The 27,589-nt window shown below is 37.5% G+C and overlaps 1 protein-coding gene across 3 annotated transcripts in view; it reads left to right on the top strand.

Annotated features, from left to right (window-relative positions):
• The first annotated feature begins 667 nt into the window (after positions 1–667).
• EMB2820 (Cytidine/deoxycytidylate deaminase family protein) overlaps positions 668–27,589 on the top strand; it is a 41,802-nt gene continuing 14,880 nt past the window's right edge. Inside the window, exons 1-6 of one of the 3 annotated variants that reach the window (XM_028208558.2) lie at positions 668–926; positions 1,142–1,243; positions 2,333–2,384; positions 2,821–2,894; positions 21,068–21,189; positions 23,518–23,600. In XM_028208558.2, the coding sequence (XP_028064359.2) occupies positions 1,159–1,243; positions 2,333–2,384; positions 2,821–2,894; positions 21,068–21,189; positions 23,518–23,600 (416 nt within the window). In that variant the 5' untranslated portion in view covers positions 668–926; positions 1,142–1,158. Of the gene's footprint in view, positions 934–1,141; positions 1,244–2,332; positions 2,385–2,820; positions 2,895–21,067; positions 21,190–23,517; positions 23,601–27,589 lie in introns of all 3 variants that reach the window. The other 2 variants (XM_028208679.2, XM_082868837.1) reach the window with 2 other exon arrangements.

Below are 27,589 nucleotides of genomic sequence, written 5' to 3'. Positions count from 1 at the left end.
ATTAGTTGTTAGCCTAATTTTGTATGACTTATTTTTTTTTCTCTTTATGGCCCAATTATGTATTTTTTAGTATTTTTTGAAAAAATATTTCGCACAATTTTTATTTATTTATTTTGTAGATACATCTAATTTAGAAACGCTTAAAAACTATAATATTTGTGTTTTTTTTTAAAAAAAACAAAGTTACCAAATACAAAAAGATATAAAAAAAATACGAATTGCAAACTGAAACAATTATTTTTATAAACTCTAAACCAAACATAGTGATATATATTTTTTTAAATATCTAAAAAGGCCCCAAAAAATTATTTCGCCTTAGGCCCCCGAAAACTCAGGGCCGGCCCTGCCCACAGGCCCAACAGTACGGTCCAGTCCGATCTTGGACTCAATCAAAGCCACTGCCTTTTAAAAATTATTTTGGGAGAGAGTTTAGAGTTTTTTTTGGTTTGTTTAGTTGTGTATTTTGAAAGTTGTTTTGGAGTTTGAGAATTTGGAATAATTTGATATTTTGTTATAATTAAGTAGATATGTGTAAGAGAAAAAATGATTGAGTAGAAGAGAAGAGAGAGAAAAAATGATTAATTGATAGGTAAAAAAACAAAAAGTGATTTTAAAAATTATTTTGAAAAATTTACAAATCAAACAATTTTAAAATTTTTTTTTTCCCAAAATCACAATACAAATCCAAACCAAAAATACACAGAATTTTCTCAAATGTGTTTTAAAAAAAAGTGGAACAAACATGGTGATTAATAAATCATTTGGATTGTAGCATTACTCTCAATCATAATATACCTACTTAACAAGCCATTTGTGATTCGCTTCTCACCCATACCCGCTGATCCATCCACTCCACTGCCCCGTTGCTTCCCATCGGCATCGGCATCGGCATCGGCATCGGCATCGGCGGTGCTAACACGCAGCAGGTAAGGAAATCAATTGCCTATTTGGTTTTTTGTGTTTTTTTTTTTAGTTGGGTCTGATACAAAGATCATTGGGATTGCTTATCTAATCTTTGAGGCCTTATCTTATTGAAAAACAATTGCAGTAGCTTTTCCTTTTCAGACTTCAAAACTATGTTGTTGCTCTTTAAAGACCCACATACATTTTTACCTTATAAAAAACCCTGGAATTTTTTCAGGACTTTGAACTCAAGTGATGACTCTGATGAGTAGTAAGAGGGACTGGGAAATTGTTCATATCCCAGAGAAGCCTCCTATTCCACCTCACCAACAACCCACTGGTAACTTTACTTTACAACCCCATTTTTTCTTCTTCTTGTTGTAATTTTCATCTCTCTCACACTAACTTGGGGGTGTGTTCCCTCTAAGGCCTCAGGTGCAAACAATTTGGGCCAAGTGCACTGTGAGATTGGTCCCCAGATTAGTCGGTCTAATGGGCCGGACACCGAGTTATAAAAAAAGGGGAACTTACTGATAAGTCCCATGTAACAAGTTCAAAACCCAAAACAAAATACTTGCACCAATTAGTCCAACACATTTTTAATTGTTACCAAAAAATCTTTTTTTTTTTTTTTTTTAATTTATAGACACTGTTCACATCTTACTACCATCGGACTTCCGTTTAACGGTCGCCGGAGACTCACCGGAATGTCTAGAATATTGCCGGAAAAAAAAATTAAAAAACATGTTATGAAACTGTAAAATTTTACAGTTCTAAAGAATGTTATAAAACTGCAAAATTTTACAGTTTTAAACCATGATTCATTCCAGCACCAAAAAAAAAATTTGAAACTGCAAAATTTTACAGTTTTCACCGCCTGTAACTAAAACTCGAAAATTGCTTGTTCAGAATTCGAAAATTTTCTCCATTAGAACAGAAAAATAGAAGTGTATAGCAGAGAGAGAAAAAAAAAAAAAGAGATCGAAGGGGAAAGACGGATGTCTAACCAAATCTGTGTAGATCTACTCAGATCTGATGTAGATCTGAGTAGATCTATATCAGATCTAAGTAGATCCATTCATCTTCTTCGTCGGAAAATATATCATCTTCTTCGTCGGAGTTGATTTCAATGCTTGGTGGTTATCAATGAACCCCGATCAATAGAGAAAGATATGATCACCGATGGTCCTCTTCCATGACAAACACGGTGACAGAAAAATGTAGAAAAAAAAACGAGAGAGGAAGGGAAGCAAAAAGCAGAGAGAGAGAGGAAAGGACTTTTGGGTGTAGTGAAAAAGTTATGGGATTAAATGGAGATCACATATTTCCCATGGGACCTATGGGTAATTTCCCCTAAAAAAAAAAACAAAACTAACTAATGACCTTATGATGTTTAACTGTTTTTTTTTTAATTTTTTCTTACATACAGTTAATGTCTATGCTGCCCTGATTGACCCAAAACACACCAATACTCTTGTAAGGTCTGTTATTCATTATGTTTATATATATGTATATTTATCATGTTGGTTTGAAGTGTTAATTGATTACAAGGTGATTTTTTTTTCTGCTTCTGTTTATATTTTCTTGTTAGGGATGTGAGGTTAAAAGTATTAGAGAATTTGCTATTATAGGTGATAGAAAAAGTTATAGTAGATGATACACAAGATATATATTTTAGTACTATCATTGTTGCTAAAAGAGAATCCTTAGCAGGATTTTAAATAATTACTTTTATATAGCTATTTGAAATTCATCATGATAATAAAGCTATTTAATTCAATAATGGAATTCTTAGGTAAACTATCAAATCTAAATTTGAGTTATTCTCCTTGAATAATTAATATCAAATCCACATCCATCCAAACGGACCCTTATTCATGATTTTCTTAATGACAATGGATTCTGAATTTTGGTTAGGAAGTTAAATCAAATTGCACCACTTGAAAATCTCCGCCATGTAAAGCGTGTGCGCAAGCAACATCTTGAAAAAGGTGTGCTCTCAACTCACTCTCTCTCTCTCTCTCTCTTCATTTGTTCTTTCTTGCCATCTTTATATGCTATATATTTCAAACATATGGATATTGTCATCATGTAGTTCGAAACTACTAAATTACCATAATTAACACAATTGCAGATCAGTCCTTATGCACTGGGTATGATTTTATACATATACATATACATATATTTTTATCAAGTTGGCTGTAGAAACTCCATAATGTTGATTGGCCTATGATTAGAAAAAAAGAGGAAATTTTTGATTAATTATTTATGAAATTTTATGAGTTGTTCAAAGAAAATAGAATAGAAGTTAAATTATCAAAACCAATACTACATTGCGTCTTATTTCCAAGCATACAGGGGAAATCCATTATGTATAGGATTAAATATTGCCGAAAACTTACCTTGAAAGCATGAAATCTGACCAGTTAATAGATATGGACCCAAACGTCGGAGCAAAGGGGCACATAGAAGAATATAAAGTTGAGAGCATTTAGGGATGATCGTTTAAAAACTAGTATCAAACTAATGCCCCGTTTTGTGTAAATGGTGGCTTGAGCCCGGGTGTTGAACCTTAGGGACTAAGAGGCTAAGTTGTGCTAATTTGGAAATTGGTTCTCAACTTAATTTGAGTGAACAAAAAAATTGAAATTAAATCAAATAAAACAAAATCGAAAGAAAATTGTTTTTCAAGAATTCAGAAGAACTTAGGGTTTTCAAATCCAATACTCACTCCGTCCCAAAATAATAGTCCCTTTTGGGGAATCTAACTTTTTTTGATAGTACAATTATTACACTTTAAAAGTATTAGTTTTCCAAAATTACCCTTTGATAGTACATTTTTTTGGGAATATCAATTGTCATAATTGTACTTTTTTATTGTTAATAAATTTAAAAGAAGAGCAAAATAGGAAATTCATATTATTTTAATCGTTGATTTTTGAAAAGGGACTAATATTTTGGGACAATGAAAAATGGAAGAAGGGACTAATATTTTGGGACGGTGGGAGTATAACTTTGTAACTGTAATTAATGTGTAGTTTTGAGAATTGATTGATTAATATGATGATTCATGACTTCTTGTGGCTACAAGTCCCAACAATGTCATCAAGAGGATTCATGTAATGGACAATTGGGTATAACTTATCTCCGTCCAGGATGAGGCTTCTACCACCAAATTGAGCATGACTTGTCTAATCTAAGCATAGATTATCTAAATTCTCAATTACATGTATGAATAAAACCATTATATAACCATGCATCTCAGTTGATAGAAATCAAATACAGTGCCAAATTGAAAAGATAAACTCAATTGAATACAGCTGCCTTGAAGTTATACAATTGTCAGATTAATCATCAATCCTAGAATTAAGATACAAAAATCATTGTTACTTGGCTAGGGTCTTATCGACGTCCTAAAGAAAGAGCCTAGCCCTTATGGAGAGGGAGGAAACCACCATCTTCATTGAGAACACCATGCTTGAACATTTGGAATCACCTTCTTCTTGCTTGGGAGCTGTCTTCTCAAATCTGGAACGACCTATTTTCCTGTAAGTTGCCTTTTTATAGTCCCAAGTAAATTTGGGTTAAAAAGAGCCAAAACAACGTAAAAATTATGAAGTTCGTGTCGAACACCGCTCGAGCAGCACCTATGAGTGCTCTCAAGTGAACAATTGTTGTGACAAAAGACATAAATTTTGAGATTTTGAACCCTTACAGGGTATCCCACTACTCAAGCGAGGCTGGGTGGTGTAGAGTTGTCAGCTCTTTTCTGTTACATTCTCTACTCAGCTCCTTTAGGTTACATTTTGGTACTTCTGTTACTTCTTTGAGCCTCTAAACCTTCATTTAAAGCCAAGTTCCAAGCAAACAACTCTTGTGATTTGCAATCATTCAATTGAAATAAAATGCATCAAGTAACAATGTTAAATGTCATAACAAGTGCATATTAATGGGCCTAAATTTATATACATTTTGGTACCAATCAAGGGAACACATTGAAGAGTCTATGACTTGCCAAACTGCTTGGTACATATCGTGGGACTTTGGGGACTTATGTCTTGGAGACTAGATATAAAGGCTTTGTTTATCGTTGTACCGCATGTAGGTCAAATTGTCTTGGGCCAACCCAACTAAGAGAGAGACCTCACCATTGAACCATACTTTGGAGACTTCTGGAAGCTATTGTTCTTTGCCAAGAGGCAATCTTTGACAACCTAGTAATATCTCAACAAGCGTAAACCTTCCCAAAAAAGCTAGCAACATTCTTGGATATTCAATTATGGCCCCGTGCTCTCACCTTCTCTATATAGAGGTTGTACCTCTTTAACATCACAAACATTTCATACTTAATGTCAAGTTGAGGCCTTCACTTTAAACTTGAGTTCTGATCATCCACTGCCTCGTTGTTTCTCTTTGACTGGTCTGCTTTATCTCTCTCCTAGACTCCTTTTTTGAGCATCTCTCACTTTCTCTCTCCTAGATGCTCTTTCGTGTCTCCAGTGCCTCTTAACTTGTTTTTCCACTCTGATAAAACTCTGATAACACAGTAATCTCCTTTACACCTAATGTAAAAAATGAAGTATTATTGATTGATGTATATATATTGTCTATTACAAATGGTTCCTTATATAGATGTAGGTGTAGTGGATGGTGTGTAGTGGATGGTGATAGTGGTGTAGTGAGTTAGGTTTAGTGGAGTAGGTGAGGTGGTAGTGGTGTAGTGGGTTAGGTTTAGTGGAGTAGGTGAGGTGGTAGTGGTGGTAGGTGATGGTAAATTCTAACAGCCCCCCGCAAACTCAAGGAGGATAGAAACTAACCAACTTGAGTTTGAAGAGAGAAACAAAACAAGAAAATACATAAAAATAAAAGAGGATAGGAGACACTGTATGGTCGTGTCAGACCATTGGTGAAGACACTGGATGGTGGTGTCATAACGGTGTAGAGGACACTGGATGGCGGTGTCAGACCGATGTAGAAGACAGTTTATGGGGTCATGTCGGACCGTTGTAGCAGACACTGTTGTGACAGGTGTTGTGACAGTTTACAGAGTCTTGCTGGACCCTTGTAGAAACTAACCGGAATCTATGTCGGGACAGTTTACAGAGTCTTGTCGGACCCTTGTAGAAACTAACCGGAATCTATGTCGGGACAGTTTACAGAGTCTTGTCGGACCCATAAAGGAGCTAACCGGAATCAATGTCGGGACAGTTTACAGAGTCTTGTCGGACCCTTAAAGGAGCTAACCGGAATCAATGTCGGGACAGTTTACAGAGTCTTGTCGGACCCTTAAAGGAGCTAACCGGAATCAATGTCGGGACAGTTTACAGAGTCTTGTCGGACCCTTAAAAAGTCGCACCCTCAAAAGGTGTGCCCAATCTTTCAAAAGGCGTGCCATCAAAAGGCGTGCCCAATTTATCAAAAGGTGTGCCGGACATGATGGCGAGGCACGTGAGTGTCTTGGTTGGCGTGCCCGTTTGTCGTCTGGCGTCAAGTGGCGCGCGATATGCGTGACTGCCTTGGCTATTTAACCAAGACGAAGGCTGAAGCTGAGGCAGAAGCTGAGACAAAAAGACTGAGAGAAATCTCTGAAAAATTCTTCGTTTTGCTGAGAAAGATACTTTGTAACACTCTGTAACACTTTGTTGCTCACAAAATGGCCTCGTCCTCGTCTTCCCGTGGACTGCTCACCCTCTTTCCCGACCTCAATGAGTCAGCAAGAGAAAGAACTGGTGCGGTGGCCAGTGAACCTCAACCAAACACCTCTGTGTTTGCTCCGTTGAACTTTCCGATGCGGTCGGTGGAGCAAAAAATGGCGGTGCAAACTGACATTGAGGCCAATCAGTATACTTTGAAGTCCTGTGTGGAGACGATGACGGCAGTCACAAACTTGTCGCACCGGCTGCAGAGTAGGACAAATGAGGTGCAGCATTTAAATGGCCAACTAGCTCTGCTCCAGCGCATGTATAAGGATGCGCGAGCAGAGATAAGTGTGCTAAAGGCAGAAAATAAGGAGCTGAAGCGGAAGGCCACCGTGATGTTCCGATTTGGAGGTCCGCCATATGCTGCAGTGGAGGAGTATGGGGGAGTGAACGTGCTCGGCGGCGTGGAAAACACGGAGGCAACACCGTCAAGGGCCGCTCAGGACGGAGGCAAGAAAAAGAGACCGGCGGCAGAGTAGAGAAGAAAAATCCCACTGTTCCGATTTGTGTTGGTTTTTTTTTTTTTTTTTTTTTTTTGTGTTGTGTAAAATGGTGATTGGGGTGAACCCCGATATGAATAAAATGAGTTTGGTGTGCAGATCTTCCTGCGTCTTTTTTTTTTTTTTTTTTTTTTTTTTGTATTTTAAAGAAAATAAATAAAGAAAGCAAAGAAAATAAAAGAAAGAAAGTTGAGCAGTGCTGCCGAGAGGGAGAACTAAAGAGCCCCTTTTTTTTTTTTTTTTTTTTTTTTTTTTTTGAATGAATGAATGAATAAAAAAAAAAAAAAAGAAAGATAAAATAAAATAAATAAAGGTAAAGTGGGGTGAGTGCATGTGAGTAGGCTCGTGGGTGATATAAAAAAAAAGAAAGAAAAGAAAGTGGAAGAGTGTGGGAATATATTGATGAGGAAAAGGGAAACCAACCCATGTGGGTGGAGGTGGTGTGTAAAACAGTTAATTAAAAGGAAGAGAGAGAGGGAGACAAGGCCCGAGAGAGAGAGAGAGATTGTGGGTTGGGAACAGTGATTAGATGGGGTACCATAGCAATGTATGACTATGGGAATAAGTTCGAGAACAACCAGCACTATGGACAGCCGACTCCACCAGTTTACAACATGGCAAGCATCCCAAAGGAACTTCCTCTGTTCCTTAGCCATGGATGCCAGGACGTGCTTTCTGAAGTCAAGGATGTCAAGACACTTCTAGCTACTCTCAAAGGTCATCGTGCCACTAAACTTGTGGTGCAGTACAGGAAGGACTATGCACACTCTGATTTTGTTTTTTGGGGTGTTAATGCTAATAAACTTGTGTACGAGCCTCTCATGGCATGCTTCAAGCTCCACTGCAGTTCCATTTGCGGAGGTTCGCGAAGAAGACCAGAGGAGGCTAGGGTTTGAACTTGTCGTCGTGCGGCGAGCTCGGAGAGGGTGACGATGTGGAGGAGGGGAGTGAGCTCCCTCGGCTGTACGAGGTCGTCGGTCTCCGACACCGTCTTCAGCAGCGGCGGCGTGGGATTCAAGCGGCGGCGAAGGAGTCGCCGGGGTTCCAGGGCAGCCCAGAAAAAACCCACTGGACGGCGGGAAGGTGAAGGAGTCTCCGGGGCTCCGGATCTGAATTTGCCGGAAATGGAGTTCATCAAATGGAGGTCTGTGGGTAGTGGTTGTCGCCGGATTTGGAGAGCTTCCATCAACATGGAGAGAGAGAGAGCAGGTTGAGAGAGCTAAACCTCCCACCACAAATGATCAAGGTATGTGTTTGTGATATGTGTTGAAAAACTCCCGCGGGCAGCGAAGGCAAGGTTGCCGGCCGGCTGCCCGCTGGAAAGAAAGGAGGATAGGCCTAAATCTTATAGCTCTGATACCATGTAAAAAATGAAGTATTATTGATTGATGTATATATTTTGTCTATTACAAATGGTTCCTTATATAGATGTAGGTGTAGTGGATGGTGTGTAGTGGATGGTGATAGTGGTGTAGTGGGTTAGGTTTAGTGGAGTAGGTGAGGTGGTAGTGGTGTAGTGGGTTAGGTTTAGTGGAGTAGGTGAGGTGGTAGTGGTGGTAGGTGATGGTAAATTCTAACACCTAATTATGGGGACATCTATGTAATAATTGTTCTGTTTCAAGACCAAGTTAGTGTCACCTTTTAAAATTTCATATTTCCTAGGACAACTTGTTGGTTTAAAAAATGTAGAAAGTAATATTGAGGTTACATACTAGTTTTACATGAGTTCTTGAAGGGTGGCCAAGACAGTGAGATTTTGGAGCCATTTTTGTTAACGAATGTTTCAACTAAAATTTGATGAGAGGACAATTGTGGACTATCTTATAAAATCCATTGGATAAAATCCCTTGAACTCCTTTTGTTGTGGCTAGGAGGTGGCAACTACCAGACTTTGTCAGTAGTGTCGCCAATTTAAGTAAATCAGTGTTAGTGAATTCTTTTGGTTATAATTTTTCTAATCTTGGAAAGACGACTTGGGACGACTTTTCTTTTAATTTGCTGAGAAGAGTTTTTATGCATTTTTGTCAAATGTTATAGATATTTGTTAGTGGTTGAGGTATAACACATGCCTCCACTCTTTCATGGACTGCATGTGAAAGCATCACCTCATAAGTTATATGAAAATGTGTTTGTAATGGTGACTCATTGCAAAGACTAAAAGACGTCTAAACGAAGTAATATATTGTTGAAGTGTTGGGTACCTCAAAATTCAAGTTTATTACTGGCATAAAATTCATTTATAATAAGAAAAAAATAAAATAAAAAACATGCTCAGTTGGAAGAGATTTATCATGTTTTTTTGGGACTTTAGGAGACCCATTGGACGCATTACTGGAAGTAATCCATTGGAATAATTTAAACAAAATTGGTATTTGAGATAATTTAGTATAGCTTAATTAAAGTAGAAGTTTTATTGGAGCTCAATTTGCTAAAGGGTATATTGTCTGGGATGCGCCCTTGCATTTTCAGGTATCAACATATTATTTATTACCTAGCCAAAAATTAAATATTTAGAATAGAAAACAGAACTATGTCCAAATTAGTTGGAAATCGGAAGTTCCTGATGTGAGTAGTAGTTGTGTTAGCATTGTTAGTTGGTGGTTGAGCTAGTTTTGTCTATAAATAAGAGGTGGTTTCCATAACTAGCTTATGATGTTTTTGATTGTAAAATTCAGAGCTTTACTCTTGTATCCCTAATTGGGATTCTCTCTCTAGAATTTCATTTATCTTCACTTTTGATTTCATTATTTGGTATGAGAGCACATGTTCTTGTTTCTATTCCATGTATTGATTATATGAATTGTGAGGAAATTACATACCTGAGGTCTAAAACCCTGGTTTGCAGTTGGAATTCATTTCACAAGTTGATTGTAACTCTGGTTCATAAGCTCTGTTGGTAGTTGATTTAGTTCAGAATCTCTTTGCAAGATTTGTTTGAGATCTGGAACATATCGCGACCAGTGATTGAGTTCAATGAAATCGAATCTTGATCGCAATTGAAGCACATCAGTTGATTCTAGTTATGAGCTTGCACAAAGTAATTGAGCCACTTCAAAGATTGTACAAGATCGCGGTTGATTACACATTGATTTTGCTTCTAACTAGTGACCATGTCTTAATCTCAGTCTTTGATCTTCAATTTGGACCTTCTTCTTCGGTTTTTTTTTTTGATCAACAGCGAACGAAATATATATTTTTTTGATCTTTGATTTGGATCTTGATTGATCTTCAACTTGGAGTTTTGATTGATCTTCAATATGGATTTTGCTTGATCCTTCGATTTTGAAGTGGCCTTCGACTTGGTGTTATGGAATCGATTGGACTGAGATGTATTGCTTATAGTTGGCTGCTGTGGTACAACATAATTGTGTTGATTGCAGAGACTTTGCATAGAAAATCACGGTGCGTCAAAGTTGCTACAATTTTGATTTTGAATTGATGGCTCAATGAGGTAGAGGTAGATAATATGGTCTAGGTAGAGGATTTGCTGCAAATTTGGGAGACAAGCCAAGTTGAATCCTTTTTTTGGAAGGAACAATGGAAATCCACATCCAAGAGATGAAATTGATGAGTTGAGAGGGAAAATTGCTGCATTAATCAATATGGTGCAGATTTTGCAAGCTCCTACCGATGGTAGTGATCCTTCTGAGGATACTCAAACTCATTTTGAGAATCCTTTTGTTGCTTTACAAGGGCTATGAGCGTCGCTATGAAGATTTGAGTACAAATGGGAGGACAACATAAAAGGCTGAATTTTTTGAATTCCATGAGTAACCTGGATGAGTTTGTGGATTGGTTAAAGGTAAACACTATTGAAAGAGTGTTTGAATATTGTGACATCTCTAAAGAGAAAAAGGTGAAATTGGTGTCTATACACTTCAAGGGGAGAGGTTCTACTTCGTGGGAACACATGCAAGTGAGTAGACAATGGAGAGGCAAGGGAAAGATCCGAGATTGGGAGAAAATGAAGAGGCTCAAAGAGTAATTTTTGCCTTTCAATTATATGCAAACCTTGTACAAGAACTTGCTTAGCCTCAAGCAATTTGGGAGTGTTGAAGAGTATATGGAAGTGTTCTATCAACTTGTTGCAAGAGTTGATCTCAATAAGAGTGTAGAGCAAATGGTTGCAAGATACATTAATGACTTGGAGCTTCCATTCAAGATGTACTTGTCCTTCACACTTTCTGGTCTGTCTTCGAGGCTTGCAATAGAGCTTTGGCAGTTGAGAAGCAACAAAGTTGAGGTGTCTATCAGATGGGACAACATTTTGAAGGTGGTTTTCGACTGAATTAATCCGCTCCTGGCTTCACCAAGGCTAGTCCTTCAACAAAGAGTGTGGATAGAGTTGCCCCAGTGCAAAATCAATCCACTAATGGTGCTTCGGTAAGCCGAAATCGGCCCCATAGTAGTGGCTTTAAGTGCTTCAAGTCTAGGAACTGAGTCATAAGTCTTCGGACTGTCACAAGGCTTTGGCAACAATCAAAATAAGGAACTTCTTCTTGAGAGGGTAATGGAACAAAGTAGTGATGATAATATTCCAATCTATGACCACCTGTCTAATCAGGAAATTGGATGGGATCTTGAGGAAGTGGAAGGACTTGCTCTGATGATCAAGAAGACTCTTCTTATGCTTAAGTTAGAAAGTGAAGATGATTAGTTGTGGACTGACATTTGGCAACATTGGAGGCTGAATTTGCAACATGATCATTGATTGTGGAAGTTGTCAGAATGTAGTTTCTGAAGAGGTGGTTAATAAGTTGAACCTAAGCGGAAGACCACCTTCATTATTATTCACTTTATTGGTATGATGTGGTGCCTATGGATGCTTGCCATATCCTCCTTGGGTGACCATGGCAATATGGTTGGCAAACCTTGCAAATGGCAAGCGTAATACCTACACTATTCGTAAGGATGAGAAACACTTAACATTGCTACCCATGAGGAAAACAGTCGCTGCAAAGTCGCCTTCCAACACTTTGCTTACCTCCAAGGGCTTCTTGGAAGATAACAAGGAATCCGGGTCATTTTAGTGTTAATTCTGTTGCTTCATGTGGCTAAAACTGGGGATAATACAGTTGTTAGCATGCTTTTGAATGAATATTTTGATGTGTTTCCACAATAAATTTCTTTTGAATTGCCTCCTTTGTGAGATATCCAACATTGTAGTGATTTGGTACCTTGTTCGTCATATCTGAACAAACCAGCCTACAGGATGTCTCCAAAGGAGTGGGAAGAGCTTCAAAAGTGAGTAGTTGTTGTGTTAGTATTGTTAGTTGGTGGTTGAGCTAGCTTTGTCTATAAATAGGTCGTTAGTTGCTCCATAACTAACTTTTGATTGAAAAATTCAGAGCTTTGTTCTTGTATTCCTAATTGGGAATTCTCTCTCTAGAATTTCATTCTCTTTGGACATTATTGATTCCTTTAATTTCACCCCAATTATGTTATAAATGACATGTAGCATAAAGACTCCTTTGAAGACGGCAATAATTTGATTATACCGAAATTTTTAACCAACACCTCTCTCTTCCTCTTCTACCTGATGTTGAAAGCTTAGCGCTTCACAAATGGATTTAGCATGAACTTCTGTGCAAATATTTGAACGATGGAAAGTATATTAACATATGAATCCAATCAAAAGGCCAGCTGATGAAAAATAACATTACTATTGTTTATTGTCATATTTGAGCTTTTACAAACAATGGTAGCTAAGGTAGACATGACCTGCTTTCATAGTTTGTCTACTCTTATTCTTTTTTGAATGCATATTGTTGGTGAAGTCTTTGTTCAAGTATTGTAAAGGTGCACTTTGTGAAGAAAATCATTGCTCTCTAGTGTTTATTTCTATTTATGTATTGTGTAAATACTATGAGAAGTATCATTTATTGTCAAATTCGAGCTTTTATAAACAAAGCAAGCCAAGGTAGATGTAACATGCTTTCAAGCTTTGATATTTTTTTTTGCTGTTTTTCTAGTTCAGTTAGTATTATTCTCTTTTGAATGCATATTGTTGGTGCAATCTATGTTCAAAAGTGGTGTCAAGATGCACTTCATGAACAAAACCGGCACATTCTACCATTTAATCTATTTGTGTGTTGTGTCAATACCATGAGAAGTACATCATGGTAGAGTTATATCTCATTTATCCTTTTTTGGCGCCTTTGGTCTATGTTTAAATCTTGGATTTGTTGGGATTTATGGAGGAAAAAGAAAGGGGAAGGGAAATGTGAATGAAGTAAAAGTTCCCCCTCCCTCTCTTTTCTTTTCCTCCACAAGTCCAAGCTCCAAACAACATTAGTAGAGTTTTTATTTATTTGAAACAACAATCAATGATTTTTTTTTTGACAACAAAAAGAACTAATTATTGAATAGTATAAAGGCCAAAATCCATTTTGCCCCCTATGGTTTAGCTTTGGAGCACTTTATCCCCCATACCCTTTAAAAATAGCCACATGCCCCTTTGTGGTTTTGACTAAAGTACAACACCTGACTACATTAACAAAGATATGAATTTACTAGTTTACACTCTTTCTTAAAATGAGTTTTCAAAAATTTAATTTATTTTTATACTATTAACTCATTGAGTCAACTCATATAACCTTTAAACCATTAACTTACTGGTTTATATATATATGTGTTAAGTATTAGTGTATAAGGGTAGTTATGTCTTTTGTTCCTTTAGTCTTTTGTTATAAGTATGTGTAAACCCTAATATGTTTAGGTGTGTGAATAATATACAGCAACAGCTCTCTCTTTCTTTTCTTTCTTTTATGCAAATCTAACATGGTATCAGAGCCTCATCTTCCTCCTTGAAGATTCTTTTCTTTTTCTTGTTTCTTTCGTTCTTCCCTGTACACAGAAAAAAATCAAAAAAAAAAAAAAAAAATTCCTTTATGGTCGAAATTTGATGGGTTTTCATCCTAGATTTTTATTTTAATTTTTTGATGAGTTTTTGAGTGTTTTTCTAATTTTTGTTGATTTTTGAAAAAACCAATTGATTTTTTTGGAAGTCCCTGCTGGGGCTTATTTTTGGCTGTTTTTTCCCTTCCTCCCTCTACCTTGGGAGCTGACTGGGACTGTTCTAGGGTTGGGAGGACTGGTTTTGATGATTTGGCAAGGTTTCACTCTATTTTTGTCAATTTTCCTCAGTTTCAGCACGTTTGCTCTCAGTTTCTGACTGGTTTTGCCCTCTTCAGCCCCTGTTTCGGCTCTGTTTGTCTTTAGAGGTAACTTTTGTCCCTAAGTTGAGTTTGTGGATTCGCCTCTGTTGGTTTTTGCTGTTTTGGGCTGGTATTTGCTTTTTCCTATTGTGGGCATTTAATCTTCAATGGCTGAGGGTGAGACTAAGGATACAATTAGTGATGAGGGTGGCCTCTGTCATGTTATGACTTTTACCGACAATCCCTCTCTTCAAATTAGTCCCGTTAAATTGGATGGTTCCAACTATTTGATTTGGTCACGCTCCTGTGGTCTTGCTATTGTTGCTCGCCGTTTGACTGGCTACATTACTGGTTCTCTTCCCCTACCGGATGGTGATGACTCACTCCATACTCAATGGATTTCTGAAAATGCTCTTGTTATGACTTGGCTAATCAACTCTATGCAGCCCACTATTAGTCGGAGTTTCCTTTTATTAGATACTGCTCATAAGATTTGGACAGCTGCAGCCCAAATGTACTCCCAACAAGGTAATAATGTACAGGCGTATGAGTCGAGGAAGAAGCTTCGGAGCTGAGATCAGAAAGATAGATCACTCGCAGTCTACTATGCTGAGTTGAGTAGTTTGTGGCAGGAACTAGACTATTACCAAAGCTTCCAGGCTGTTTGTTCTCGGGATGCCATGTTGTTTCAGCAAACCGTTGAGAAAGAGCGTGTGTATGACTTCCTTGCTGGCTTGAACTTGGAGTATGATCAAATTCGCGTCCAGGTGTTGGGTCGTTCACCTTTTTCCACCCTATGCGAGGCTTATGCCCTTGTCCAGCAAAAGGAGAGTCGCCGTAGTGCTATGGTGCATTCCTCTATTCAGGATCGTTCTGCTTTAGCTGTTGCTCCTCCTACTCGGGCTCCTCGGCCTAGTCCGGTTCAATCTGGGAGTCAGGGTACACTAGTTGATCGAGATCGCTTGAAGTGCGATTATTGTGGGAAAGACAGACATGATCGAGAGCATTGTTGGAAACTAAATGGTCACCCTACTCGGGGTCGAGGTGGTGGTAGTACAGCTCGACCCCAAGCACATGTGTCCGAGATTGCGGTGAGTCCTTCTGAGCCTAGCACTCTTTCCCAGGATGAGTTACACACTCTTAGACGTTTGATGGCTCGACTTGACTCTCCTTCTACCACAGTTTCTTCTACTTCCGCTTCTTTCAATTTTGCCAACACAGGTATTCTTGCTAGTGCTCTTCGTACCTTATCATCGCCTTCTTGGATTATTGATTCCGGTGCCACCGATCACATGACAGGTGCCTCTGGTCTTTTCTATTCTTATTCTCCTTGTTCCGGCCGAGACAAGGTTCGAGTGGCTGATGGTACTTTATCCTCTGGCTCTGGCAAGGGCTCGGTTCATTGTTCATCTTTGCTTTCTCTTTCATCTGTGCTTCATGTTCCTACTTTTTCCACTAACCTGCTTTCTGTTAGTTGTCTTACTACTTCTCTAAATTGCTCAGTGACATTTTTTCCTACTCATTGTGTCTTTCAGGACCTGGCTACGGGGAAAACGATTGGCAATGGTAGAGCACAAGGTGGGCTGTACTTTCTGGATGCCGTTCCTCCTGTCGTCCCATCTCAAGCTCTCAAGTGCACTATTGGCTTTTCTCTTTCTCTCCTTCATCAGTGGCATCGCCGTTTGGGTCATCCTTCCTTTAATGTTTTAGAGAAACTTTTTTCTTCTTTAGTTCGTGATTGTCCTAGGAGTATTTTTGGTTGTGATGCTTGTGAACTTGCAAAGCATAAACGTACTTGTTACCCTTCAATTAATAAAAGTACTTTTCCTTTTATGCTTATTCATACCGATGTGTGGGGCCCTTCCCCTGTGGTTTCTATTGCTGGGTATCGATGGTTTGTTACTTTTATTGATTGTTTTTCCTGTGTGACTTGGATTTACTTGCTTCGAACTAAGAGTGAAGTTTTTTCTTGTTTCCAAACTTTTCATAAAATGGTGACCAATCTTTTTAATGCTCAAATCAAAATTCTTCGTAGTGATAATGGGACTGAGTATGTTGATGGAGTTTTTCGGGCATACCTAGAGGAGCATGACATTCTTTATCAGACTAGTTGTGTTGGTACTCCTCAACAGAATGGGTTGCCGAACGCAAGAATGGCCATCTTCTTGAAGTTGCTCGCTCTCTCTTGTTTACCATGAATGTCCCTAAGTCTTTTTGGGGTGATGCTGTTCTTATCGCTGTTTACCCTATCAACCGTATGCCTTCCAGTGTCCTCCAATTCCAGATTCCTCTTCAACTGCTTCCTGTCGCATATCCCACCTCTTCTCTTCCTCCTCGGGTGTTTGGGTGTGTCTGTTTTGTTCATTTGCAACCTCGTACTCGTGGGAAACTCGATCCTAAGGCTGTGCGTTGTGTCTTTATTGGTTATTCTGCTACTCAGAAGGGTTACAAATGCTATGATCCTCACACTCGCAAAGTGTATGTCAGTATGGATGTTACTTTCCGTGAATCTGTGTCCTCCTTTCCTTCTCCTCCGCCATCTCCTCTGGGGGAGAGCAGTAGTGGTATGGATGAGATTGCGGATGAGGAGATGGCCTATCAACACGAGTTGTCTTTTTTCCTTCCTAGTCAGCGGACTATTATTTGTGGTGAGGGGGAGCCTAATAGTTCTCTTGATGTGGAGCCTGACATTAGTGGTCGTTTGGACAGGGCTGATTTTAAGACTTATTCTCGACGTCCGAAAGAGCAAGCATCCCTTGTGCCACCAAACCCATCATCATCCCTCATGCCAGTTCCAGGTAATGCATCTCAGTCTATCCCTCTACCTGTAGTTGAGAGTCCTATTGTCAATGATTCGAGTCTTCCTATTGCTCTCAGAAAGGGGATTAGGGCCTGTACTCAACACCCCATTTCTAAATTTGTGTCATATGATTCATTGTCTTCTACATATCGTGCTTTTGTTTTGTCTTTGTCTTCTGCATGTATTCCCCGGGGTTGGACAGAAGCTATCAATGATCCTAAGTGGAAAGTAGCTATGGTAGAAGAGATGCAAGCTCTAAGCAAGAATAACACTTGGGAGTTGGTTTCTCTTCCTAGTGGAAAAAAGCCTGTAGGGTGTAAATGGGTGTTCACTATCAAGCAGAAAGCAGATGGAACAATTGAACGGTACAAAGCACGATTAGTGGCCAAGGGATTTACTCAGACATATGGAATTGATTACCAAGAAACCTTTGCTCCTGTGGCAACGATGAATTCCATTCGAGCTATTCTCTCATGTGCAGCTAATTTGGGATGGCCTTTACAGCAGTTAGACGTGAAGAATGCATTTCTCCATGGTGATTTGGAGGCGGAGGTATATATGGATATACCACCAAGATTCTCATCTCAGTCTACAGTTGGGACAGTTTGTAGGTTGAAAAGGCGTTATATGGTTTAAAACAATCTTCTCGAGCTTGGTTTGACAGCTTCCTAACGGCTATGTTGAGGTTCGGGTATAAGCAAAGTAATGCAGATCACACAATGTTTGTCAAACGTCACGCAAATAAGGTAACTGTGCTTATAGTATATGTGGATGACATAGTTGTGACAGGTAATGATGAGGAAGAAGTGACACATCTTAAGATGCTGTTGGCCAAGGAATTTGATATCAAAGACCTTGGTTCGTTGCGGTACTTTCTTGGGATTGAAGTTGCCAGATCTAACAAAGGCATCTTTCTTTCTCAGCGGACGTATATTCTAGATCTTCTTGAGGAAACTGGCATGTTTGGCTGCCGACCTGCTAATTCGCCAATTGAGGCTAATCACCATCTTTTTAGTGGTGTTGGTGATCTTGTGGAGAAGGAAAGGTACCAGCGACTTGTGGGAAGACTTATATATTTATCCCACACTCGTCCAGATATGGCTTATGCGGTTGGGATAGTGAGTCAATTTATGCATGAGCCTCGTGCCCCTCATTTGGATGCAGTGTATCGTATTTTGAGGTATCTTAAATCTGCTCCTGGAAAAGGGATTTTATTTTCCAATCATGGTCACTTGAGGTTGGAGGCATTCACAGATGCGGATTGGGCTGGTTCTATAGATGATAGGCAATCTACCTCTGGTTACTATGCATTTGTGGGGGAAAATTTAGTGACATGGCGTAGTAAGAAACAAACAGTGGTGTCCAGATCTAGTGCAGAGGCAGAATACAGGGCTATGGCGCATGGTACATGTGAATTGATGTGGCTCCAGTCCTTGTTGAATGATATTGGGTTTGTTTGTAGTGAACCATTGACACTGTACTGTGACAACAAAGCTGCCATTAGTATTGCTCACAATCCTGTTCAGCATGATAGCACAAAACATATTAAGATCGACAGACATTTCATCAAGGAGAAATTGAATAAGGGTTTCATATGTATGCCTTTTGTGAAGTCTGCAGATCAATTGGCTGATGTCTTTACTAAGGGTCTTAGTAGTAAGGTTTTCCATCCTATTTGCTGCAAGTTGGGCATGAGAGATATCTTTGCACCAACTTGAGGGGGAGTGTTAAGTATTAGTGTATAAGGGTAATTATGTCTTTTGTTCCTTTAGTCTTTTATTATAAGTATGTGTAAACCCTAATATGTTTAGGTGTGTGAATAATATACAGCAGTAGCTCTCTCTTTCTTTTCTTTCTTTTATGCAAATCTAATAATATGCATATCTCAATTTGGGTATTGATTTAGCTAAAGGAAGAAAGGGTGGTGGGTGAGGGGAGGGGGGGTTGCAGGGGTGGTTGGTAAGGGGAGAGGGAGTGGCAGCAAGGCTGGAGTGGTGAGAGGGGGTCATGAAAGTATGGATGAGGGAGAGGGAGTGGCGGCAAGGTTGGGGTGGTAGGTGAGGGGAGAGGGAGTGGTGGAAATGTTCAGGGAGGAGGGAGGGTAGGTGGGAGGGGATGTTTTTAGGGTTATGGGTAAGGTTTGGTTAGGGAAGAAGATGATTACGTTTAGGGTTTTTTGGGGGAAGAAGATGATGCTAAGGGAAAATTTGTCTTTTTGCATCATTTTTGAACTTTTGAATTAATGTTTTTCCATGTCAACTCTAATTTTTGGCATGTGTATCACAAATTCCGTTAATTTGGATGAAATTATTAATGGTAGGGAGGTAAATTGCAAAAGGGCTAGCCACAAGGGAGTATCTGGCTACTTTTAAAAGACGGGGTAAAGTGTTCCAGAGCTAAACCACATGAGGGTATATGGATTTTGCCCTAGTATTAACATTAATTATTGATGCAATCAGGGTTGATGATGAACTATTGAGATTGAACTACACATAATTAATTGCTAAGAAAAGAGTTTTGAGAGCTAGATATCTTGAGTTGTATTATTATGTATTAATATTGTATTTATGTCTCTTCATATTTTAGGATTCGTGTCATTAGTTGTATTTTTGTTAGTTTTTTTAGTTATTAGTATGACCTCATTTTGATTTGGGTGTTTGTAAGTTACTTGTTGAGTACTTCTTGGTGTAGTGGCTGCTTGAAGGACACATGTCAATGGGTCATGTAATGCCACACGTCACTTGTCACTTGCTTATCATTGAATGGTTGCATGTAGGTCATGTGTAGCTAACTTATTGTTGATTGTCTATGTGTTTGCCATCTGTCTCCTTGTTATTTTTATGAAAATTTTAGGTGCTTTACTATCAGGTAACCTCAGTACCTACCTATTGGGGCTGTAATATTTGTTTTGAGAAGGTTTTTAGAGAACTAAAATTTTAGATTTTGGTTTTTTTGTTGTAAGCTTGCTATTTTCTTTGGCTTCTTTTGAGCATTGTAGCTCATGGGAATTCCAGTCATGCTGGAAATTACAGAAATCAGTCCTAAACTTGGTTGTGCATAGCCTTGGCCTTGTCCGAGTATTTTCAAGTCATCCTATTGTAGTTGTTGGAACTTTGGAATCCAATCAACTACATCAATTATTCACTGTTGAACGAAATTGATTCTTCAAAAAAGTATTAGTAAGTGTTTATTGAATAATAACTTAAAAAATTTCAATTGTATTTTAGTGTTGCACCACTTCAATATTGGACAAGAAGTAAAACGTCAATTTTACCTTTTGTTTATTTGCTAAGAATCATGAATACTTTTATGTAGGTGCGTTATTCTTATCGGACACCGACACTTTTTGGACACACCTCGACATGCATTTGACACATGTTTGAACATATCATATTATTATTATTTTTTAAGTTTTAAGAATCGGACACACTTCAGATAGTTTGGAGACACATGTCTAATGCTTACATAAAACACATATGGGTGATGGCACTAGTTTGAAGAAAATAATGCAGGGCTCAATGATTAAAATTGAAACAATGTGGATTTACACCTATTAATCCCTCCTTATGCTTTTTAGTTTTAGAAACCACAAACCATAACACTTCTAATTTGTTAACAATAGAGCTTTTTGAAATTGATATTAAGACTTTCTATTCACACTTCTTTTCCAACATATAAAATGTGAAAAATGAATAATTTATCGCCATAAAAAATTTAATAATTTCTTATTGTTTTGATATAATTATAAATATATTTGTAACATAAAAAGTGAACAAATTATTATTTTTATGTGTATAAAATATATATATTTTACTTTTTGTAGTATCCTTGCTGAGTCTGTCCTGATATTTTAAAAGTTATTATGTTGGCTTGTTCGTATTGGGTCCTATCCATGTCTTGTATTGGTGTCCGTGACACTTAGTTTATATGTCTGCCTTTGCTTTGCATACAGTTTAAATTTGAGATTTCTGTTGAATATGCTGGTGACACTGGGGGCTTATTTGACAGGGAAAACTCAATTATCAGTGATCTTATGCCTTGCATGTGAAAATGGATGTCAACAGGATAGCATTCCAAATGGCGTATTAGAGCTCATCAGCTCTTACCAGTTGAGTTTCTTCGTTACAAAAGTGGGTCATCCTTTTGTCTTAAAATTTTCAATTTTAAATTCATGGTTGTTTTTGGGCAATGATGTTTTAGGCGCAGCAATCACATACAAGCTGCCTGGATAACAAGATTACTTGGGCAAGGAAATTATTGATAAACTAAGATATACACTATGCATGTTGAGATCTAGAATCTCTAGTTTTGATTTCTTGATTTTCCAGTTTTATAACCCATAAGTTACGGCTAGTCATTCACATTAGGAATGGCAATGGGGGGCAATGGGGTGGATATTAATTCCCCATCCCCATTCCCCTATAATAAATTTTCCCCATTCCCCATTCCCCATGGGTACCACCCTTCCCATTTTTTAATGGGTATGGATTTTTCCCAACCCACTTTAATCCCCATTTTTATTTTTTATATTTAATGTTAGCAACCATTTTTTTTTTTTTTTTTTTTTTTTTTTTTTTTTTTTTTTAAAGGTTCACAACAAAAACTAAATATACCTTCAATCTTTTTTCTTTCTTTTTAAATATATTTAATGTTAACAATTTTTTTTTAATTTTTTTTAATTTTTTATTTTTTATTTTTTTTTAACAAAAAAAATATATTTAGCTTTGGTAAAATTTTTTTTTATATATTGGATGAGTTACCTACTCTTTAAAATATATATATTTAAATTATAACCAAAACTAAATATATATTTAATTTTTTTTTTAAAAAAAATTCACAACCAAAACTAAATATATAAATTATAACAAAGTCAGAACCTTTAGCTCTTCCAACCATGTAGTTCCATGTATAATTGATAACCATCAATTAATTACCTTAAATATTGCAGCGATATGGCAAACGATTGGAAGTTGTTTTCTTTTCAGAATTTAAATTTTTTTTTTTTAAAAAAAAGTATAAATGGAAATAAAGTTTCCACACATGGAGTATATAACAAAGTCAGAACCTTTATAAAAAAGTCAGAACCTTTAAATTTATATAACAAAGTCAGAACCTTTATAAAAAAAAATTAAATATATATTTAGCTTTGGTAAAAAAAAAATTAAATATATATTTAGCTTTGGTAAAAAAAAAGAAAAAAAAATTAAATATATATTTAGCTTTGGTTGTAAATCTTAAAAAAAAAAAAAATGGTTGTGAACCTTAAAAAAAATTAAAAAATGGAAAAAAATTAAATGTATATTTAGCTTTTGTTGTGAATCTTAAAAATTAAAAAAAAAATGGTTGTGAACCTTAAAAATAAAATAAAAAAAGATTGGACATATATTTAGCTTTGGTTGTGGATCTTAAAAAAAAAAAAAAAAAAAAAAAAAAAATTGGTTGTGAACCTGAAAAAATAAATAAATAAAAAAAAGAAAAAAGATTGAATGTATATTTAGTTTTAGTTGTGAATCTTAAAAAAAAAAAAAAAAAAAAAAAAAAAACATATGGGGAAATTAGTGGGTACCCATCCCCAACCCATCCCCTGTGGATATTTAAAGAATATCACCTACCCTACCCAATGGATAAGAAAAAGAGGGAAAAACCCATGTATTTGGGTTGGGTCTCCATGGATACCCACAGGGTAGGTTATCTATTGCCATCCCTAATTCACATCTTTTTTTTTTCCTTTTCCCCACAACGTTCTTTTGTAATTTTTAATAATGATGGTTCATTTTTATATTATTTAATCTTAGTGTATTGATGACTTGGGTGTGTATATTTTTAAGTACAAATGTTTGGATAGTTGTTACTGGATTCAATTTAAAAAAAGTTATCATTTGTATATCTATAATTTACTGAATGAAATAATAATGGTTTAAAGAGGGGTGGCAATAAATATAGAATGACATCACTTGGTTAGATGACCACAGTCTAGAGTACTGGAGGACAATCATTTCATTTAACTTGCTCTCTGTTTGTTTCAGTGTGTTTTCTGTATTTTCTAGCATTTGGTACGTCAGAAAACATGAGTCAATGGAAAACATTTCCTGTGGTTAATAGAAAATGAGTTAATTTTCGAAAAAATTATTGTTTCTTTTTCTTCTTGTAGGTAGAGTACTTGTCCTCATTTGTACTTTTTGTGCCTTCTCTTGATTTTCTTTAATAATTTCTTGTTTTGTTGCTGATTAAAAAAAACCCTGGTGTCTGTGTGCAAATATCTTGAATGACCTACTATAATAAACTCTTATGTTGGTACATTGAACATGCACCAACAACACGAATACAAATTACTTTTTTATTAGTAGTTTATTTCTCATCAGTCTTTGTTGTGGTTCTTATAGAATTCATTCTTATAGGGTCAATCTTTGATCCATCAAAGATACAAATTGTTTGAATTTTGAATTCTATTGATTTAGGTTTGCAAATTTGCTGCATTATCAAAAGAAGAGTGGGAAGAACAGTGCAAACTATGGCCAACTTCGTATCATCCACCAACCTAGTAAGTGCCACTTCATCTTACTAACAAATGTTTGTAATTTCAAAATTTCTATGTTTCCCATGTTTTCAGCTTTATTGGCAAAAAATTGCAGGTCTGATGCTCTGGAGGCTTTCTCATTTTTTTTTCCTCCTTAAGAATTACGAGCCTAGGAATCATTTCAGCAAAATATTTGGACATACATGTCCTCTTTTTTCTTAAGATGTTTAAGAACAGAATTTCATTGATTAAACTGTAAAAATCAATCTATAAGTGAATACATATTTAAAAGACTTTCTAATTTTGATATACTTGAAGTTGAATGGTGAAGCTAAAGATTGATACAATTGGAAGTTCTCAGGCTTTTGAATGTATGGAATTCAAATCATGCTCAAGAAAATGAAAATGGATGTTTATGTGAAGCTTTTGCACAGCTACTCGAATTAGCAGTTAGGGTTAGGATTAATGCAAGCATAGGTTCTTCGTGAACAATGTATGTGATGCAGCTTTCTGCCTGGTTATGGTGATTATTGGCGATGAAGAACTTAGGCCCCGTTTTGTTCATATGGAATTGTGAATGGGAAGGGAATACCATTCTGGTGATTTGTACGGTAATTGGGAATTACTAGTTGCTCCATGCAGGGTATTATGGAAACAGAAAACTAGAATGCACTACATCGATTTTTGGGAATCTCGTTGCAAATGGGTTGTAAATTTTTAGTAACGGCTAATATTTTGCTTGGGGAAAAACTGCTCAGTTCTTAGGATACTGATCATCTTCCTTTATTGATTTACCATCCTATAAGACCTGCAGTGAGGGATTGATCAGGATGAGGAGGATGTTGTGCTCCTAACACTTATGTTATCCAAATAGGCGTGGCTATAGTGCTATGATCCAATGCATCTGGACTCCTAGTAGGAGTGGGCACTAGGGGAAAAGATTGCTCTCTCTTTCTCTTGATGTAATTGACAATGGCATTGGTATGAGGATCTGCTGCTTTGAAAATCACTTTGTAATACTGTGATTCTCTTTCCTTTTTTCTATTATGACTTTCTTGTGCAGTTTGCATTTTCTGTTGTATCTTTTTCTTCTCCGTTTCCATCATTCTTTTGCTTCTTAACTTCAAAGTTATTTTCATTTTCTGTGGTCTCTTCATTTTGCATCGGATTTCAGTAAAGGTGCTTTCTTCTTCTTCTAGTCTGAGATCCTATCCAGTTTTGACTTTGTTGCTTTATCTTCTCTTATGTGGCCTATTCATAAACTACCATCCTTCATTTCTTTGATCGTACTTCATCTGTTCTTGTTGTATCATAGTATTTTCCTTCTTTTATGTCATTACTTAATTGTTTTAGTTAGCTTTTGGTAATTTATTTTCCTTCATTTTACTTAATCTGGCCATTCATGGTAGAGAAGTGATGAGATCATATAAAGATCGAGCAGAAAGTTTTCATTCTTCAGGTCGATGAGGTGTCAAGAGGTGAAATGATTAATATAACACAGAGGAACAGATTTCAAAATATCCATTGATAGTGGACTTTGGCAGTGCATCTTCGATGAGTAATACAATACATGAAGCAGCAAAGTTCATTGAAAGTGGTTCTTTTTTCAGGAAGCTTGGGAATAGTATAGCATTGTGTGTAGAGAATTTTTCCAATAAAAGGTGTTTTTTTTGAGCTTGCAGTGTGGAAAGGGGGCAAAAAGATGGAAAATATTGTCATTTGGGTGTTAGAGCTGAAGGATGTTTACAAATGGCAGATTATGTTCAGACACTGTTATTTGGGAATAGAAAGGCTAATATTGCACCCTTTGAGATAGAAGATTTGAATAGGAAAAGAGGTCATTTTTCGCAAAATGCAGGGGTTCCTGACACGTCTTCTAGTCCACAAAAAATACAAACAACTATCCTAGTGTAACACATCACATGCAAGTATTCAACAGATTAACCATTTTCATGCATGCCCACTAGACTCCACAACTAACATATGTTTGCCTCAACAACCTAATTAAAAAAGTAATTGAAGTCAAGTCATATGGATGCAAAGCAAAAAGTACCCTCACCCCCCAACATAAATCTTTGTCCTCAATGGAAACACAGAAGACAATAGCAAGATAAAAGGAAGAGAAGAATGATATCATCACATGTAAGGTCACACACCCATAGAGACGGGAGAAGAAGCCTGAAAAGTTAAAGAAAAACAAAAGACGAATGAAAAATAAAATGCGAAATCCAGGAATTTTTTTTTTGATTTTTTGTTTTTAAAAAAGAAAAAAAAAAAAAAGCGAACCACAGAGTCACTAAAAAAGGCCTAGTGGTGGTGGAGGGAAGTGTTGTTCAAATAACAACAGCAACAAAAATCAAGTCTTGAAAGCCTCATGATGAAGAGTTTCCTTGAAGAGGTTGTAGCGCTGCTGATTGGCCTCCCTGTATGCATAGAAGTCAGTTTGCATGGAAGTAACCGACTATTGGAAGTTAGACTGACGAGCCTACATGTGATCGAAAGCTAGTTGAGAGGAGTCTTGATAGGCTTGATAATTGGTCCGAAGGTACGTGACAGACTGCTGAATATGGGCTTGGCCATGCTGAATGTCCTGGTATTGCGCCTCAGTCATTCGGAATGGTCGAGGAGCTGGAGCTAGAGCGGCCCTTGGTTTGATTGGGTCATCAATAGGGTTCAGCTATTGTGCAGAGACCTCCAATGGGGGTGGCAACCGGTTAGTGCTATGCTTCAGCTGCTTCTTGGCATACAGAGGTATTTGATCCGCCTTGTCCTCTTGAGGGTCAAAAGGATACAGTGGATGCCCCTGGATGAGCACCATGATGAAGTTCATGAATGGAAGAGCCCAAGTATCGGTGCTTCAAATTGGTCTCTGCATCACCTCATTAAGGATACAAGTCATTTGAGAAAAAATCAAGTTAGGGATGCTGACGTAGTACCCATGCTGGAACCTATGCAGGGTCCTGATAAATTCGTCCCGATGCTCCTCCTTGTGACCAATAGGGATCACATTCTTTTTTTTTTAGTACGGTGTCAATGAAAAGGGGGTGCCCGAGGCAGGTTGGTGCGCCGCAAACCAATTCAGTTGTCATCGTTCTTGCACCCATTAAAGTATGTAGCCGTTAGCTTTGGAATGGTAATGTTTTGGGTTAACTTGATAAAAATAGCTGCATCTGGTGTGAGACAAGGGCAGTTGATGGCAGTGGGGATGTCACAATCAATGGGACTCCATCAATTGAAGAGAGAAGAGCGCCAAGAGCTTACTCATCCGTGCGGAGATTCTGGTAGAACAAATGGAAACTATGTGAAAAGGGGTCAAGTTTGTCAATGAAGCAAGGGGACCACATGCATTTACTGGTGCCAGATAGTCCTTGGAGATGTGTTAGTATGGATTTTGTTTTGGAACTACCTCCTGCACAATGGCAAAGTGATTCTATTATGGTGGTGTTCCTACCTTTCTAATAGAGATGAGAAGTTTCTTGCTCACTTTTGGCGGACTTTGTGGAAAAAAATTGGCATCGATTTGAATTTTAGCACTACTTTTCATCTCCAAACCGATGCCAAACGAAGGTGGTTAACCTGAGTCTTGGAAACTTGTTGAGGTGTTTAGTGGGTGATCATCCCAAGAGTTGGGATGGAATTCTTCCCTTGGCCGAGTTTGCTAACTACTCTTCTCTAGATCACACCATTAACACTTCTCCTTTTGAAATGGTTTATGGGATGAAGCCTCAAGTGTGGTGGACTTGGTTCCTTTACCGATTTCAAGGAAAAGAAGCAACAAAGTAGAGGAGATGGCTGCATTTATGAAAAATATCCATGCTCAAATCAAGTCACAAATTGAGAAGTCTAATTCAAAATACAAGGCGGTCATTGATGCTTACAAAAGGGAGGTGTTATTCAAAGTAGGGGATCTTGGTTGGGTTATATTGAGCAGGGAAAGGTATCTTCATGGTTCTTACATGAAGTTGAATGATTGGAAAGCGGGTCCATGTGAAGTGCTGAACAAAATCAATGAC

This window comes from Camellia sinensis, chromosome 5 (genome assembly GCF_055761805.1).
Source record: "Camellia sinensis isolate YWXY chromosome 5, ASM5576180v1, whole genome shotgun sequence".
In the NCBI taxonomy this organism is placed as follows: Eukaryota; Viridiplantae; Streptophyta; class Magnoliopsida; order Ericales; family Theaceae; genus Camellia; species Camellia sinensis.
Note: the sequence above shows the minus strand (reverse complement) of the source record. Positions and strands in the feature narration are given on the sequence as shown.